The sequence below is a fragment of the Salarias fasciatus genome, chromosome 18 (assembly GCF_902148845.1).
Source record: "Salarias fasciatus chromosome 18, fSalaFa1.1, whole genome shotgun sequence".
Lineage (NCBI taxonomy): Eukaryota > Metazoa > Chordata > Actinopteri > Blenniiformes > Blenniidae > Salarias > Salarias fasciatus.
Window position 1 is genome coordinate 15,584,535 of NC_043762.1, and position 14,482 is coordinate 15,599,016.

General features: G+C 42.7%; 1 protein-coding gene across 1 annotated transcript; it reads right to left on the bottom strand.

Annotated features, from left to right (window-relative positions):
* Positions 1 to 400: 400 nt before the first annotated feature.
* On the bottom strand, positions 401 to 13,724 carry LOC115405200 (nuclear receptor ROR-beta-like). The gene is made up of 10 exons (XM_030114704.1): positions 13,280 to 13,724; positions 7,057 to 7,142; positions 6,806 to 6,947; positions 6,007 to 6,531; positions 4,585 to 4,706; positions 3,901 to 4,033; positions 3,242 to 3,349; positions 2,363 to 2,473; positions 1,860 to 1,972; positions 401 to 1,768 (listed from the first exon to the last, which is right to left on the bottom strand). The coding sequence occupies exons 1-10, from the start codon at positions 13,284 to 13,286 to the stop codon at positions 1,607 to 1,609; spliced, it is 1,509 nt and encodes a 502-aa protein (XP_029970564.1). The 5' UTR covers positions 13,287 to 13,724; the 3' UTR covers positions 401 to 1,606.
* Positions 13,725 to 14,482: the final 758 nt, after the last annotated feature.

Consider the following 14,482-nt stretch of genomic DNA (forward strand, 5'->3'; position numbering starts at 1 on the left):
GATTTTTGGACAAGTGTTGGGTTTGGGACTAAAGGAGAGAGAACAGCAAATGTACAAAATAATACAGTTGCCCCAACCAGCAAAGCGGGTTTATGATACATATTATGGACCATCGTCATCCTGGCATTTGACCAACTGAAATAATATGAGTGAAAGAAAGACTGCTATAGTCCACCTACTGTACTGGCTGCTGGTTAGAAACAAGTGTGGAGACACAGAGTGCCGCCGCTCATCATACAGTCCTCGAAGCGATCTTTTGCCTTGCTTTCTCTTCTCTTCAGTGTCCATTTTGTCCTCTTGTCTCTTTAGGCAGGGGAGAGCAGCAACAGTGCAGACTGAAATCTGACAGTTTAAATGCAAGGCAATGTTTTTTTTCCTCTCTCTCGTTTTTTTTCTTTACATTTTTTTAATTGCCTTTGTAGAAGTACGCTGCCTCCCCTGCTGTGTCACATCTGCAACAAGTGTCCACCCCGTTGCTTGCGTCATGGCCATGCCATTGCTGTAGGGGCAAGACGGGGTTGTTGCCGCGGAAACCTGAGAGTACTGTCAAGAGAGGAAGAATCGTCCACAAAAATAAAAAGAGTCCGAACACCAGCTTTCCTCAAGTATCCATCTGTTGTCCCTCCTCTTACGTCTCACCAACCACCTTTCTCTCCGTTTCGCTCTGAAGTGAACGCACACATTCCAACTCTCTCGCCATATACTTATATAGTCATCTATTTACATTCTTATTTAAAATATTTGTTTATAAATGTGTATATAAATTAAAGATAATTTCATCTTGTCCTGTCTCTAAGTGGCATTTACAAGGAAAGGGGTGTGTGGGACTGAGGTTTCTCATTGCATTACAAGAGCCTACAAAAAAAGGCAGCACCGAACACTGTCTAAACGTCTGTGAAACTGTTTTTAAAATTTTTTAATGTTCCTTTTTTTTAACCAGGCTGGTGAATTCAGCCTATACCGTGAGTCATATCATATGCGTCCTTATTTTTTTTATTTTTATATATCAGAAAATACCCTGACTCATGATCTTGGTCCCGAGGTGATGGTCAGTACAAGGATAGTAGGATCTGTATGAACATAAGTGCGTATCATACTGAGAGGCATGAATGCCGAGAGAAATATTGACTGATGGGTGTAATAATAGTGAGACCGGTTGATCAACACTACTTCATTCGAATTGTTGGTGTTTACGAGTGGCAGGGTTGTACATTCACTGTTGTTGGGTTCTTGCTTGTGCACTGGTGCTTTTCATGAGGTACATTCATAAACTGGTTGGGCGATCCAAAGAGGATCAGATAATTAACAAGTGTTAGAGCTTTGAGCTGTTACATGCTAAGCTGTGATATTATTTGGAGGCCCATACGCTTGTTGTTAATGCTACAATATGCAAAGGACCATGAGCATGTGCGGTCTGTAGTGTAAGGTGCTTTTGCCTGCTGGGAAAGTGGAGGACTACTTTGGGATCATGGGAGACGGAGTTTTTAAAGTCCTGGATTGTCTCATAACTGCTGGTTGTTAAGCTCCAACATCTCTATCCTTCTCAGTCTCTCCTTTTGCTTCCCTACCTCCAAACACACTCTCTCCATCTATCATCTCTGTCCGTCTAGCTGTTGGTGGAGTCCGGCAGCGACAGCTCGCTGCCGAACACCTCCCGGTACAGTGGTGGGAAACTGTACGCGGTCTCAGGGTGAACCAGACGGAAAAACTCCAGTTTGTCAATGTGGAGGTTACAGATGGACTTCATAATGGGCAGCTTGGACACCATCTGTGGGGACAGAAGGCAATTAAAGGTGAAAATGTGAAATTGTAATATATGCGTTTGTGTGAAGTGAAGAGTCGCGGTCGCTGGCGTTTACCTTGTCCAGTTTCTCATCAGAAGCGCCACTCTTATGCAGACTGTGCTGCAGGGCTAGGTAGACCTTCTCCTGAAGTTTCTGGACCTTTTGGCCTTCTGTGAGCCAGGGTCGGTCTGCAAGGGAAAGATTTTGACGTCTCAGTATGGAGATTGACCAGTTTGTTTTGCCCTAACCACCTTTAAAAGTATTGTACATCAGAATAACTTGTGTAACTGTAGCTAATGAAGCCACTAGTTATAAAAGGCAGTGTGTAGAATCTGTCTGAATTTTAGATACACATTCAGATATATATGCAGATACACATGCATTATCTAAAATATAAACCAAAGAAACTGACTGATACACAATGACAAATCTAAAGTCAGTGAAATAATCTGCAGGAGTAAACTGAAAACCAGTGTGTGATGTCTGCAGCACACCACAGTATTTCTTATATTCATGCTAAAGGTGGTATTCAGTAGTCCTTGTGGGAGAGAAAAGAGACAAAGAAGTAAAATAATCACCAGGTGATAGAAGGACGGCAGCACTAAACAAGGCTATCTCCTCATCAGACAGCTGCAGACGGCACAGTCCTTTTCCCAGGTCACACACGGCACTAACCAGGTCATCGCAACCTAAACAAACACATAACATTTGATAAATTCATTGCAGAGAATAAAGCTTTGATAGAAATGCGTAATTGATTTACTTCAGCAAGAGATGCCAGGAAGGACTGATGATGTAAAAGCAGAGAGTCTGTTTCTCCCTGCCGTGAAAATTGCATTACCTATGATAGTAAATTAAATCATTGATGTTTGTCTGACCCTCAGCAGTCAAATTATCCACATGTTAAACAATTGAAAAGAAAACTGCAACTGCACTGACTGACATAATACATCTTTTGAAATTAGGCACCTCGGGGAATATTTCGTGAAATGGGCTTAGCGTGCTGTTTACTGCTGCGTTTAATTGCGTCTGTCTTTAGGTTTTCCATTAGAGTGCATTGTTTCATCGTTAGCGATGTACTAAAGAGACAAAAAGGGGAAGAAATTGTAAAGCAACATCCAGCTGGAGGCTTTCAGTGATTTCTCTTTGCGGCTATTTCTTTTGTGAAAGAACAGCCACCGACAGATAAGATCAACGGTGAAGCAATTGTCAACATTTCATTTATAGCACATGTCATTTCAAATATATATTAAAAAAAAATTAATGTCTTTTTAATGCTGCAGTTAATAATGTATTGATTAATTAGGCAATTTAAAATGCATTAATGATACTAAAGAGGCATTCAATTTTTCTCGCCGACATATGGCATATTCAAAGTGGAATGCTTGAGAGTGTGAGGCTGTCAATCATCTAAATGTGTCGAGGCACACGCGGCTGCATTTTCACTCTTTTCTCACCCAGCGCTTTGAAGAACTGAGCCGAGGCGAACTTTCCATTGAAGAAGATGGTGTTGTTGTTCATGTTGAAAGCTCGGCACATACGGATAAGTAGGACCTCCAGACAGCCTAAAAACGTAGTGACAGACAAAGGAAAAGACATGGAGACGTCGAGAGATAGAGAAAGAGGAAGAGCAGGAGCAGGAGGAGGAGGAGGAGGAGGAGGAGGAGGAGGAGGGTGGGGAGGAGGGCAGGGAAGGTCCAAGATACTCCAACATGCACACAACATACACAAAATGTAAATAAATTTGATCCAGATTGGTGCACAACATATTTTTGACAATTTTAAGTTCACACCATTTACAAAATGTAAAGGCATTGTCAAATACATGCATTGTATGGCACAAATATGAATATATATGTGTTCAGCATATAATAAATAATTGAATAATTTAGTTTCAAGAAGCATGTTATTCTCCCCATCGTTCAAACCAGGTGTGTGCCATTTATACAAAACAGATGATTTTTTTTTTTTTTTTTTAAAAACAAACAAACACAAAGGTAGAAGGTTGGAGACAAAAGGACAAGGAACTAATGTCAGCAAGTTTTCAACTTAAAGCATTTCGGCAGAACTGAAAGTCTCGGAAGGCATTTTTCAACATTTTGGACTGTGCACTGACCTGCTTTCAGCAGTATGATCTGATCGTTCTGGCACAGGTCCATAAAGCCTGCGATACGTTTGGCAAACTCCACCACGTACTGGATGGCGTTGGTGATGTGATGCGCGCACTGCTGCCACATCCACTCCGCGGACTGAAAAAGGTGATGCAGAACGAGACGCGGGTTTCAGTCGACTGAAGTCGCATGCCACAGCCGTGCACCTTGCACCGAATGGCATCAGTTTCTCACATAGGATGACATGACCTCCTTCTTTTGTGTGAGTAATCAAGTCTGATGATCCTATCACAAAACAGCAATATAACAGCCACACCTAACAATGTCATTAAGCTGATCATGAGTTATAAAGGCATTTGAATATTAACACAGCTTAACAATTCAAGTGTAAAGCATGTGACTGTAGAAGATATTAAGAAAAGAAGAAGCTAAAGGAGAGCAATATTTAAATGAAACTGCGTGATGAGCAGCCCACTGCACTTTTGCTTATATGTGATTTATGTAAACAGCTCACAGTTGCCATGGTTCTGGTAACAATGAAATAATGAATGCAGCTCACGATAAGGTCGCAGAGATCTGTTACACCGATGACTACATAATCAATGATTCTATGTTTGTTTTCTTTTTCACTTAGAAATTACTGACAATAGAATTCATTAGAATTTGCATATAAAAACCACTTAGTGTACCTTGTTCTGGAAAGCCCGTGTTTCCTCAGGTGTGTATTGTACCCAGGTGAATCTCTTCATCTCTTCGGCGCTGTACTGACACGTCTCCAAGTGAGACTTTACAATACTCTGAGTGATGTGTTCTGTAGAAACAAAAACAAGTGCACACACACAGAAACATCAGCATCGCCTCACTCTGCTTATTTCTGTCAATTTGCTGGTTTTAGTTTTGAAAAGAGAGTCAGCACGACAGAGTTAAACCCAATCAGTGGTGCTGTTTACACATCCACAGATCACAGAACTGTGACCTTAAATTACTGGAAGCTTTGCATCGTGCTGCCAGTAGTTTTACCAGGGTTGCCCCTGAAATGATAACGTGCTAATAGCCTATTTTCTCACCAGCCGTTACCATTTTTTCACTCCCCCCGTATTTAATTTAAAACCATCGCAGTATTTACTCCTCACTGACTTTAACAGCCCTCGGAGCCTCATTCATATATTTGTGCAGTTTATTGTATAAAGAAGAAGTCAAAAAATAAAATAGAAACGTATCAACCTCACCTCACTATAGCATTGTCATTTGCTCTCCTTTTAAAAAGTCATTTGTCTCTTTCATAAGGCTTCTTCCCCGTTGCCATAATCTCATCCCTGTCCTGCTTTCCTCTTGCCTCTTGTTCCTGCTACGTGTCACTTCAATTGTTTTACTGCTAAGCTGTTTATGACATGTCCTTGGCCTTCAAACTATTGTTCATGTTGAATCACTTTTGCCATTTTTTTAAATCTGTCCATTTTTCCGACGTTGTTCAGCCCTTTTGACAACTTCAAGGTAACCGCTGCTAAAAATACAGTCAGCGCTCAAATTGAGACTTTCACTATGGCAACAGTAAAACACAGCTGTGCAATAATAATTAAAGCTCCGAAAGAAATGTTTTCGTATTGAATGAGTTATGATTTATTATTGAACCTCCTTTGCATCCCTCTGCTCATCAATTAGAGGGACAGTGAACGTCTCAGGATGAATAATGCCATCTGTCCTGAGTCAACACTTGCGTATCCCCTCATGATCATTTGTTAAATTGGTCTACTTCCTCCTGTAGGAGTAGCTGCAGCATGATTTCACCTTGTCCGTCTGTGTTTCTGGACAGAAGACAAACAGTCTTATCGGCCATCATCTAAATTGCGCCCATGCTGCATCCAGCTGTGAGGAGTGAATTCTATTGTTTTCCCAAAACCTTTGAGGCAATGTGGAACAGCTGGAATAAGTCTTGACTTTACACAAAGACGTTTGCAGCAGGAAATTAACATCAAACACTTGGATAAATATAGCAAAAGATAAGAGAGTGCTGAGATAAAGTTCTTTTTTTTCCCCATTCATTTAGGTGCTTAAAGGCAGACATTTAGAGTGTAGAGTGTGGAGATATTTTCTCCTTTTTCACTACTCACCAAGATCTGTTATTGAGCAGTCATCAGGCAGATGGTCCAGCAGTGTGTGTGTGTGTCCCAGCAGTGTGTGAGAGTGTGAATGCAGTAGCTGGATGCCGTTGGTGTCTGCCGCATCCAGTATGGTCTGCTGTGGTGAATTCTGATTGGACAGGGATGCAGACGAGGAGGAAGAGGACGACGAGTTGGAGGTGTTCCCCGTGCTGGCTCCTCCGCCTCCGAGCAGCTCCAGGCTGCAGTACTCGCTGGCCTCCTCGGGGGTCAGCGGCAGGTCGAACAGGTCGGGCAGCGCCGCGATGTCATCCAGGTCGCTCAGAGTGGAGCTGGAGCCCCTGCTGCTGTAGGACGTGCTCAGTCCCTCTTCTCCATCCTCCGCACCGCCTCCGCAGACGCCATCCTCCCTGGGTAAAGACAGCGTGGTGGAGCCGCCGCCTCCGGCGCCGACGCACTCTTGGGACTTCTGGTGCTTTTGAACCTCAGCATAGAGGCTGTCGCGCTGCTTCTTCGACATGCGTCCAAACTTCACCGCTACAAGAAGAAAACAAAGTTTTATTCACTTTGAATGAATAGTAGAAAGTTTCCTATAACAAAACGTTTCTTCTGATCTCTATATAGGGATTGTATGAAGGAAGATCATCACCTTTTCAGGTATACTGGGTTTTGTTTTTGGAAAAAGTGTCCAACTCTTAAATCTTTCCAGCATCGGTTTTAAACTAACAGCATTCGTAGGCTGAGCTTTGAGCAAATTGAAATTTCACTAATGAGCATCACGGACAGGGAAGTTTGCTCTGTGTGTGTTTACCATCTCGGCTCATGCCCAAAGCCAGACACTTCTGCAGGCGGCAGTGCTGGCAGCGGTTACGGTTAGTGCGGTCGATCAGGCAGTTCCTCTGACGGGAACAGGAGTACATGGCGTTGTTCTGCTGGCTGCGACGGAAGAAGCCCTAGACACACAAACAGACACGTACATACAATGTAAATGATTCAGACGCTTCACAAACTACGCTTTGAGTTGACTTTTGGTAACCTGCTTTGCGCCGTCATCCTACTCACCTTGCAGCCTTCGCAGGTGATGACTCCATAGTGGATTCCTGAGGACTTGTCCCCACAGATCTTACAGGGGATGACCTCGATTTGAGCTGCAGAACCAAAAAAATAACGATGAAAAAAGGTGTGAAACAACTGACAACTGATCATAAAACTTTGAATTAGACAGTTTTCAATCATGCTATGTGCTATTACCCAAGATGCATCATCTTTTTAATATCAAAGTAGAAACAGCACTGGATATTGTTTATTTAGCCATATCCTTGTTTACACAAGTGTTTCTCAATATCAAGTAAGACATCTGCGGTCCAAACAGCAATTTTGTTTTGAACCTTTCTTGATTTGCATTTTGACTCCTCCAAGTGATCCCTGCTCTCCTCCAGTCTAATTTGTTGTACTTTTCAAGTCTTTGAAGCCCTTAATCTTGTAGTCTTTTCTCCAAGGGTATGAAAATACTCCACAACTACAAAATTCAATTTCCCCTTACTTATCTATTGTTTATTTGAGTTTGAGTGTGCAAAGTGGAACCTCCTGCTTGCCACGAAATCCGAAAAAAAAATCCTTTTCAGACCAAGTTCTTTCAGCTTGTTACAATTAAACCTTGAAAGTTTTTCCATCACTGTAACACAAACCAGCCTTTATTCAGGTGAAGTGTTTGTCCCTCTTCTCTGACACTGTTTTTCTGGCCATTTATGTCGCGCTATCATGCTTTTCTACACCTATCAACCTCGGATGAAATCAGTTCCTTTGTATCTTCTGCAGATCCGGAAAAGGTCATCCACATGCTTTTATCTCGTCACAGTGCGACTGCAGTAACGCCACGTACTCGCTGCTGTATTGGAAGGTCATCTCCTGCCTCTTGCTGATACACAATGCCGCTGCAAGGCTTACATTTTCTTTTAGGCTGAGAAGGTCTTCAACATTGAGCACTGGCTGTCTTGTTCAGGAGGCCTTGGAAATCAGTTTTCGGTCACGGTGTTCAGACATACTTATCAACCTCCCCTGGAAGCCTGTCATAAGACCTTCTGCTTCAAAAAAGTCTTCAAAGTCTTATTTTAGAGTAGCGCTAGCAAGAAATAACCTTTTCATGCAGTCTGAATGCCTGTAAACTTCAACAGACTGTTGGATTGTATTTAATGAAAAAGGTATAAAAACAAAAAAAACTACAACACAGAACCACACGTCATAAGAAAAGATAAAATTTCCTTTATTACATCCATTAAATGGTATTAAAAAAAGCAAGAATGTATCCTGAACTTACTATCTCCTCTTCATTTTTTCAAAAATCCAGATTACTTTACAGAGAGCACACAGGACAGGGGAAGCAAGCTGGCCAGAAACCGCGGTGGTGTGCACCCTGACGGAGGCCCCCACGAGGGAACAGAGTACACAAACAGATAGGGAGTCACATGACACGTACACAAAGGCTCCTTCTTTCTTGGTCAGGCTAAAAAAACCCAAAAACAACTATATCATAAGATACTTGAAGAATACGAGTCACTGTGACACACGCAGCAGTGCAGGAGCGGTGGGCAGCCGACCTGCAGTGCAGGGAGAGCTTTCTAGGATTAAGGGCCTTGCTCAAGGACTCACAGTAGCGACCTCTAGGGAGTGAGAGTCAAACCCCAACCCTCCGTCACAAACCCACCCCGTAGCCATTAGGCATACAGGATTTCTGTCTATGCAGCCCTGATTTCTCTCTTATTTGTACCAGTACGGAAAACCACTTAGAGATTGAAAAGGGATTGTTGCACTCTTAGGTACTGGAAACCACAACTTTCCACTTCTTTTTCCGTCTTAATGACACACTGGACTGTCTCTCTTCTAAAACTGTTGACTAAAATACTCCAACTGATCATGGCAGCTGCAGACATGCAATGGAAAAATATCTCCCTCCTCCCTCCTCCCTCCCTTCCTCTCTTTCTCTCAGGTTCCCCCTCCACCCCTCCCTTCTCGCACGATTATATAACTCTTGTCTGTGAGCATTCCTCACAACACTCATTCAGCACAGGCTCACTCTAGCAACACTGACACCCCACCCTCTTCAGAGTCTCCTTCTCCCACTGGCTGACGACGCTCGCCGCCTTCTCGGTATTGGCTGAGTCACCCGTCACTCAGCCGCTGTAGCCTGTCAGCCCATGTGGACATTCTGTCCTACTGACACACTTTCCCACTGCAGGGGGAGAGGGAGGAGGGAGGCAGGCGCGAGCCCGGCTCTCTGCAGACCAGTTTTAAGGTGGAGCGGAACAATGCTTAGGGTTTCGACGATGCAAAGTTTCCCTAAAGGCCTGTAGCTTGCACGACTAAATCAGCAACGTTACATAACAGTAAAATTAAACAGGAGGGGAACAATAATATGCCTTGAAAAAAAACGTATTAGTTCATCTAACACGCCACACTGATTTCCCATGAGTCTATTTCTGTGCAAACTAATTGAAGCTTCTCAGGGCTGTTTATTATCAGAAAAACCACATTCAGGATGTCAGTAATGACCCATACTGTATCTGGCCGCCATGCACCAAAAGCATGCCAACTTTGAACTTGAATGCCAGCTATTCAGCCCCCACCCTTCTGGCCGATCTTTGACACTGAGCTTCTGCTTCAGCCAGTGCTATTCCTGTCCTGTGCTGAGAGCCAGAATTACACAGATGCCCAGCCATCCACCCGTTGTACAACCACACACAACATACTTTCTCAGTCTTGTCCGGCCTTCTCCGCAGACCCTCGGCAGATGTCTAGGCACAAACAGCCACACTGACAAACAGCCCCTTGTTCAATGGCTGTCTTGTTCATGAAACCCTAAATCAACTGTAATTAAATTGCAAGTACAACAAATTAACAAAGTATAGGAAATATACAAGAACAAAACACAACTATTCAATATTTTTCTTGCTGAAAAACCTACATTAAAAAACATTTCAACTGTAAAACATTGATAGTGCATTGTGCTTAACAGTATATTAGACAATACCATATGTATACTATTGAGACGCTCAGATCAATATATCAATAAACTGGCTAATTGCATCAAATGTGCCAATGAAAATTCAGCCACCTATCTGTGCAGACAAAGAAACAGTTGCCACACTGATATTAAAACCTTGATCAAGCCTAATTATCATTTTATCCCATCCTGACACACTAATCTGGAGCATTTTGTCTTGAGAAACCAAATCTGCTTTTCGCAAACATAATGCACAAAGCCTGCGTGCACTACTAAATTTATCACCCAATGACACATTAACCAAAGCGGCAGAGAGAAATGCAATAAATGAGGAGAAGTGGCCAACAAAGACGGATGTTTCAGTGAAGCAGATGACTGTGTTCTATAGGACGGCTATATAATTATGTGCAGCACACTCAAAGCCTTTTCATAAAATGAACTGGGAACACACACTTTAACGGTTAAGGCAATAACAGTTAGGGCCTCTAAGTGTTTATCAGTGCAACATTGTTATCTCTACAAAGTCTAATTCAGTAGGGGTGGGGTAGGGTGAGGCAGAGAAAAATCACTGACTTTGTGCTTTCAACCGTTGACTTATCTGTCTCTTCTAAAGAACAACAGCCAGTAATTGTCAAACCGGAGTCCCCTGACTATTGTGCCAAACAGTTAGTGTGTCAGTGTGTCATTGCATAACATGCAAATATGTACGCCGATACAGGCTTTAACAATACCTCACATTCTTAAAACCTGTTTCAAAGTTTCAAAGTGAACAGGCTTTGTTCTTCAATTCTTATTATGAAGGTGATATTAATGCAGGTGACACTTATTGCCCTTCAGCAACAAGTTGAAAAGGATTGCACAGATGCCAGATTCTTTTACAGTACTTAATTAAAAAAAAAGAGAGAGAGAGAGGGAGAGAGAGAAAGAGATGCCACATTCAGCAGGAGGAAAGGGCCTTGAGCTTGAGTTTCGGACATATTATCAACAGTGAAGTGCTTGCTGTGCCACGCCGTACAGTGTGAGATATAAGCTTACAGTGTAACTCAAAACTATATCACAACAGCCTATTGTGGCTGGCTGTGGCGGCCTTTGCTTTGTGAAATCACCCCAGACAGAAGCAAATCATGGACGTTTTTCATGAGGACTCAGCTGAAAAATGCAACATAACCCCATCATACGAAACCCAAATGATATTTGTGTTCACACCCCGGCCTCATATGAAGGCGGAACACCACCTCGCATCTCTAAATTAGAGCTGTTAAGTTTTTTTTGGTTTTTTTTTCTGTTTGATAACTCCAACCATGAAAATTACTTGAAAGAACAATAGGACTCAGCAGTTCTCAGCACTCATATACAGTCCCACTGTACGTATGGCCGCTGGTGCAGTGAGCTCCGTTTTAAAAGATGTAAATAGCACTGGAGGCCCAGCTGAGGCCCAAAGAGGGGCGACTAGAACAGAGCCAAGGATTTCATAGGCCTCCTGTACGTGTTGGTAGAGTGTGACAAGAGTCATGAGATCTCTCTGTGGGCCTGCATGCAGAAGTGCACTCTGCTATCAGCAGCACGGCCAAAGGAAGTGTGAGATAATGAGACTTTGTATCAGAAGCTCAAGAAAGTCTGTCTTCATGCCAAAACTGTTGGAATGACTGAAATGATTGTGAATGCAAACATGTGCAAGCACGCTCAATCTGAGATTAGGAAGAAAGAAAAAATGCTGATGTGCTTTTTCAATCAGGGAGCAACAGGCTGTGTGACTAACCTACATTTTCAATGCAGCAAAGGCTAAGAAAGGGCCGACATTTGTTTACATATGGATATCCTGCTAAAAGGGGAACCTCCCTCCACCAGGGGCCCTTTAGCTTCTTCCTTTTCCCCTCTCTCCCTCCCTTTCCCCCCACCAGTTAGACCAAAAAAATCATTTTCCCCTGTACAGATAAAAAAAGTCATCTACTGTACAGCAAAGGGCTGAAATATTGATTCAGAACTGCATTAAAATACAAATCATAAAAATCAGACTAGTGAGTATTATTTGTAAGTACGCAGTTGAAAAAAAATGTAATGTGGTTTATAAAAGAAGTATCTAAATTGTTGCTGTTGTTTTAAATTAATGTGATTGCACATTTGCAAATCCAAAGTTTTAAATCTGAGTGTCTAATTTGTCCTCAGGAACGAATGACTATCTTTGGATTTTTTTTTTTCTACCGGGTGCGCGCAGCGGCAGTTTATCATTGTGAAAAATGTTATTGCCCTATCGGTCAAGTTCAAGTTCAGCCTGCGTCAGGCAGACACGTTGAAGGCTGACTGCCTCTGCTAATATGTAACCGCACATGGTGCTGCACGTCCGGCGGCACGACGCTTCCCACAGCCGTCCCCCCTCCCTCCGCTGTGAATGCTGTATAATGCTGGGTGACATAACTAGGTCAGTGGAACAGCCGGGCTCCTCTCCCTCTGTACACTCACGCAGTCGGCCATGCTGGCACCGCCATCACATCAGATCACAACAACAGCGCAAGTTAACGCCAACATTGCTCCAAATCAGCATGTAAAGCATTTCTAGTCGAATAGACTATTAACAAATACCTTTGGAATAAAATACATTTTTTAAAAAGATTAAAAAAAATGGCATTCTATGAACACTAAGTATATCAAAAAATAACATGGAAACTGGTATAAACACTATGATTATAAGAGAATGTCAGAAATTTGCAAAAGATAGACAATTTCATCGAAAAAGAGACTTGATACGATCAGATAACGTCTCGATTACATAATTGTAGTTTTGGTTAACAACAACCCCCACTCATGCCCCTCCCTCTCCTCGTTGCATAACTCTTAACATGGTTCCCCCTGGCGAAATTTACCGGATTCCCAGGTGAGATATACCTCACAATTCTTCAAAAAACACACATATCCAGCAACATCAGGACTCAATATGCGCAGTTACGCATATTTCCCATTGAAAGTCTGGTCCCATTTTAGAAGAAGACTCGAACGATAATAATAAAAAAAACAGTCTTTTTGTGATTAATTAATTAACACCACAAAAGCACATCTCATGCTGCCGTTTAGTGCTTGCATGTCGGGTTACACTGCTTTGCATGGAGCTTCGGGCTGTGCGCGGCTCTCCGGTGTGAGGGATTAGTGCGCACTGAGAGGAAAACAGGCGCACTCAACTCCCACTGCGCACACATGTGGCTCCTCCGGCTCGCGTCAAACCCGCGCCGTGATCGTCAACCAACTTCGTCTGAACATGCACACAAACACCGAAACACAAAACGAACTTACCTCTCATTTTGGTGTTTTCCTTTATTCGTGCAGGGCGATAAAAAACCGGACTACATGTGGTCACTGGAGGTGACAAGACGGGAGAGAATGACGCGCTGGAGCCAAAGTAAACTGGCTCTGTAAATATTAACTTCGTCCCGGTGGTAGTCGGCTTTCGCAAATCGGTGTCCCAAAAAAAAAATGAAGAAAGGAGAAGAAAAAAACTACCCGAAAGTCTTTTTGTTTATCGCTCGATCAAGTCCGAGCAAAATAAAAGAGTTGAAAAAGTCGCCGTAGCTGACATGGTAATCGCGTCGAACAGATCGGCTCAACTTTTTTTGACAGAATAGTCCCACGATGCAGGAGCGGCGTCCGGACCCCCCTTCCTCTCTGTGACTCTCCGCCTGCTTTCCTCTCAGTCTACCCTGCTAACCTACTTTCTCCAAGCATGGACTCTCACATGATCTCACTGCCGACAGCTCTCTCGCGTCGCTCGCGGGGGCGCGCACGCGCGAGCGAGTTTAAGGTGGCCCGGTAAATGATTGACTAAATGGCGAGCCGCTGTCTTCTCTTCACACAGCGCCGAGAGGTGAAGTCCGATCACCGCTGAGGGCGGCTGTAATTAAACCTGGAAACACTTGTGTGTTGTGAGACTGTTTCTCATCTTCTTACATAAACTGCACGAGTCGTGACCTATAAATTAATGTTGCATCAATTCCTCCGTGTGTAATCATGGGGTTTGAGGTTAAAAAAAAAAAAATCTAACTGAAGCAAAACCAACAGGTTTTAAGTTTCATCAGAACAGTGTACTTCAAATATTTACCCAATTTGCATTCATGGTGCTAACCTCTAGGTTTAAGTGTTCTTGAAATGAAATCTGCATAATCTATACAGCATTCATCAGCATGGAAAAAAAAAACATGAATAAGTCCATTTTCAACTCTTATACCAAAGTACTTTTCTTGAGGTTTTCTCTGACAAACTTGTCCTTTAACTTTACTTCACTAAAGCGTTATGCGAACTAAAGTGGATGGTTTTTATTGGACTTTCCGTTGCTTTCAGAACCTCACACTAGAAATCACCAATAAAAGAATACACTATTTCTACTACAGCATCATGTCTCCTGCCTGTGGAATTCCTCCAAAATTCCTGTTACTGTATGTTTATGTTGCCTTTAATGATGCTTGTGTAGTTAGGGAACATGAGTATTTTTTCCCAAAGAAA

Bases quoted from the DNA above. Each gene is read 5' to 3' on its own strand.
- LOC115405200 (XM_030114704.1), bottom strand. The intron at 6,948-7,056 runs GTGAGTAGGATG...TTGTGTGTCTAG, and splicing joins TCACCTGCGAAGGCTGCAAG to GGCTTCTTCCGTCGCAGCCA. The intron at 4,034-4,584 runs GTACACTAAGTG...CACCTTTTTCAG, and splicing joins CACGGGCTTTCCAGAACAAG to TCCGCGGAGTGGATGTGGCA.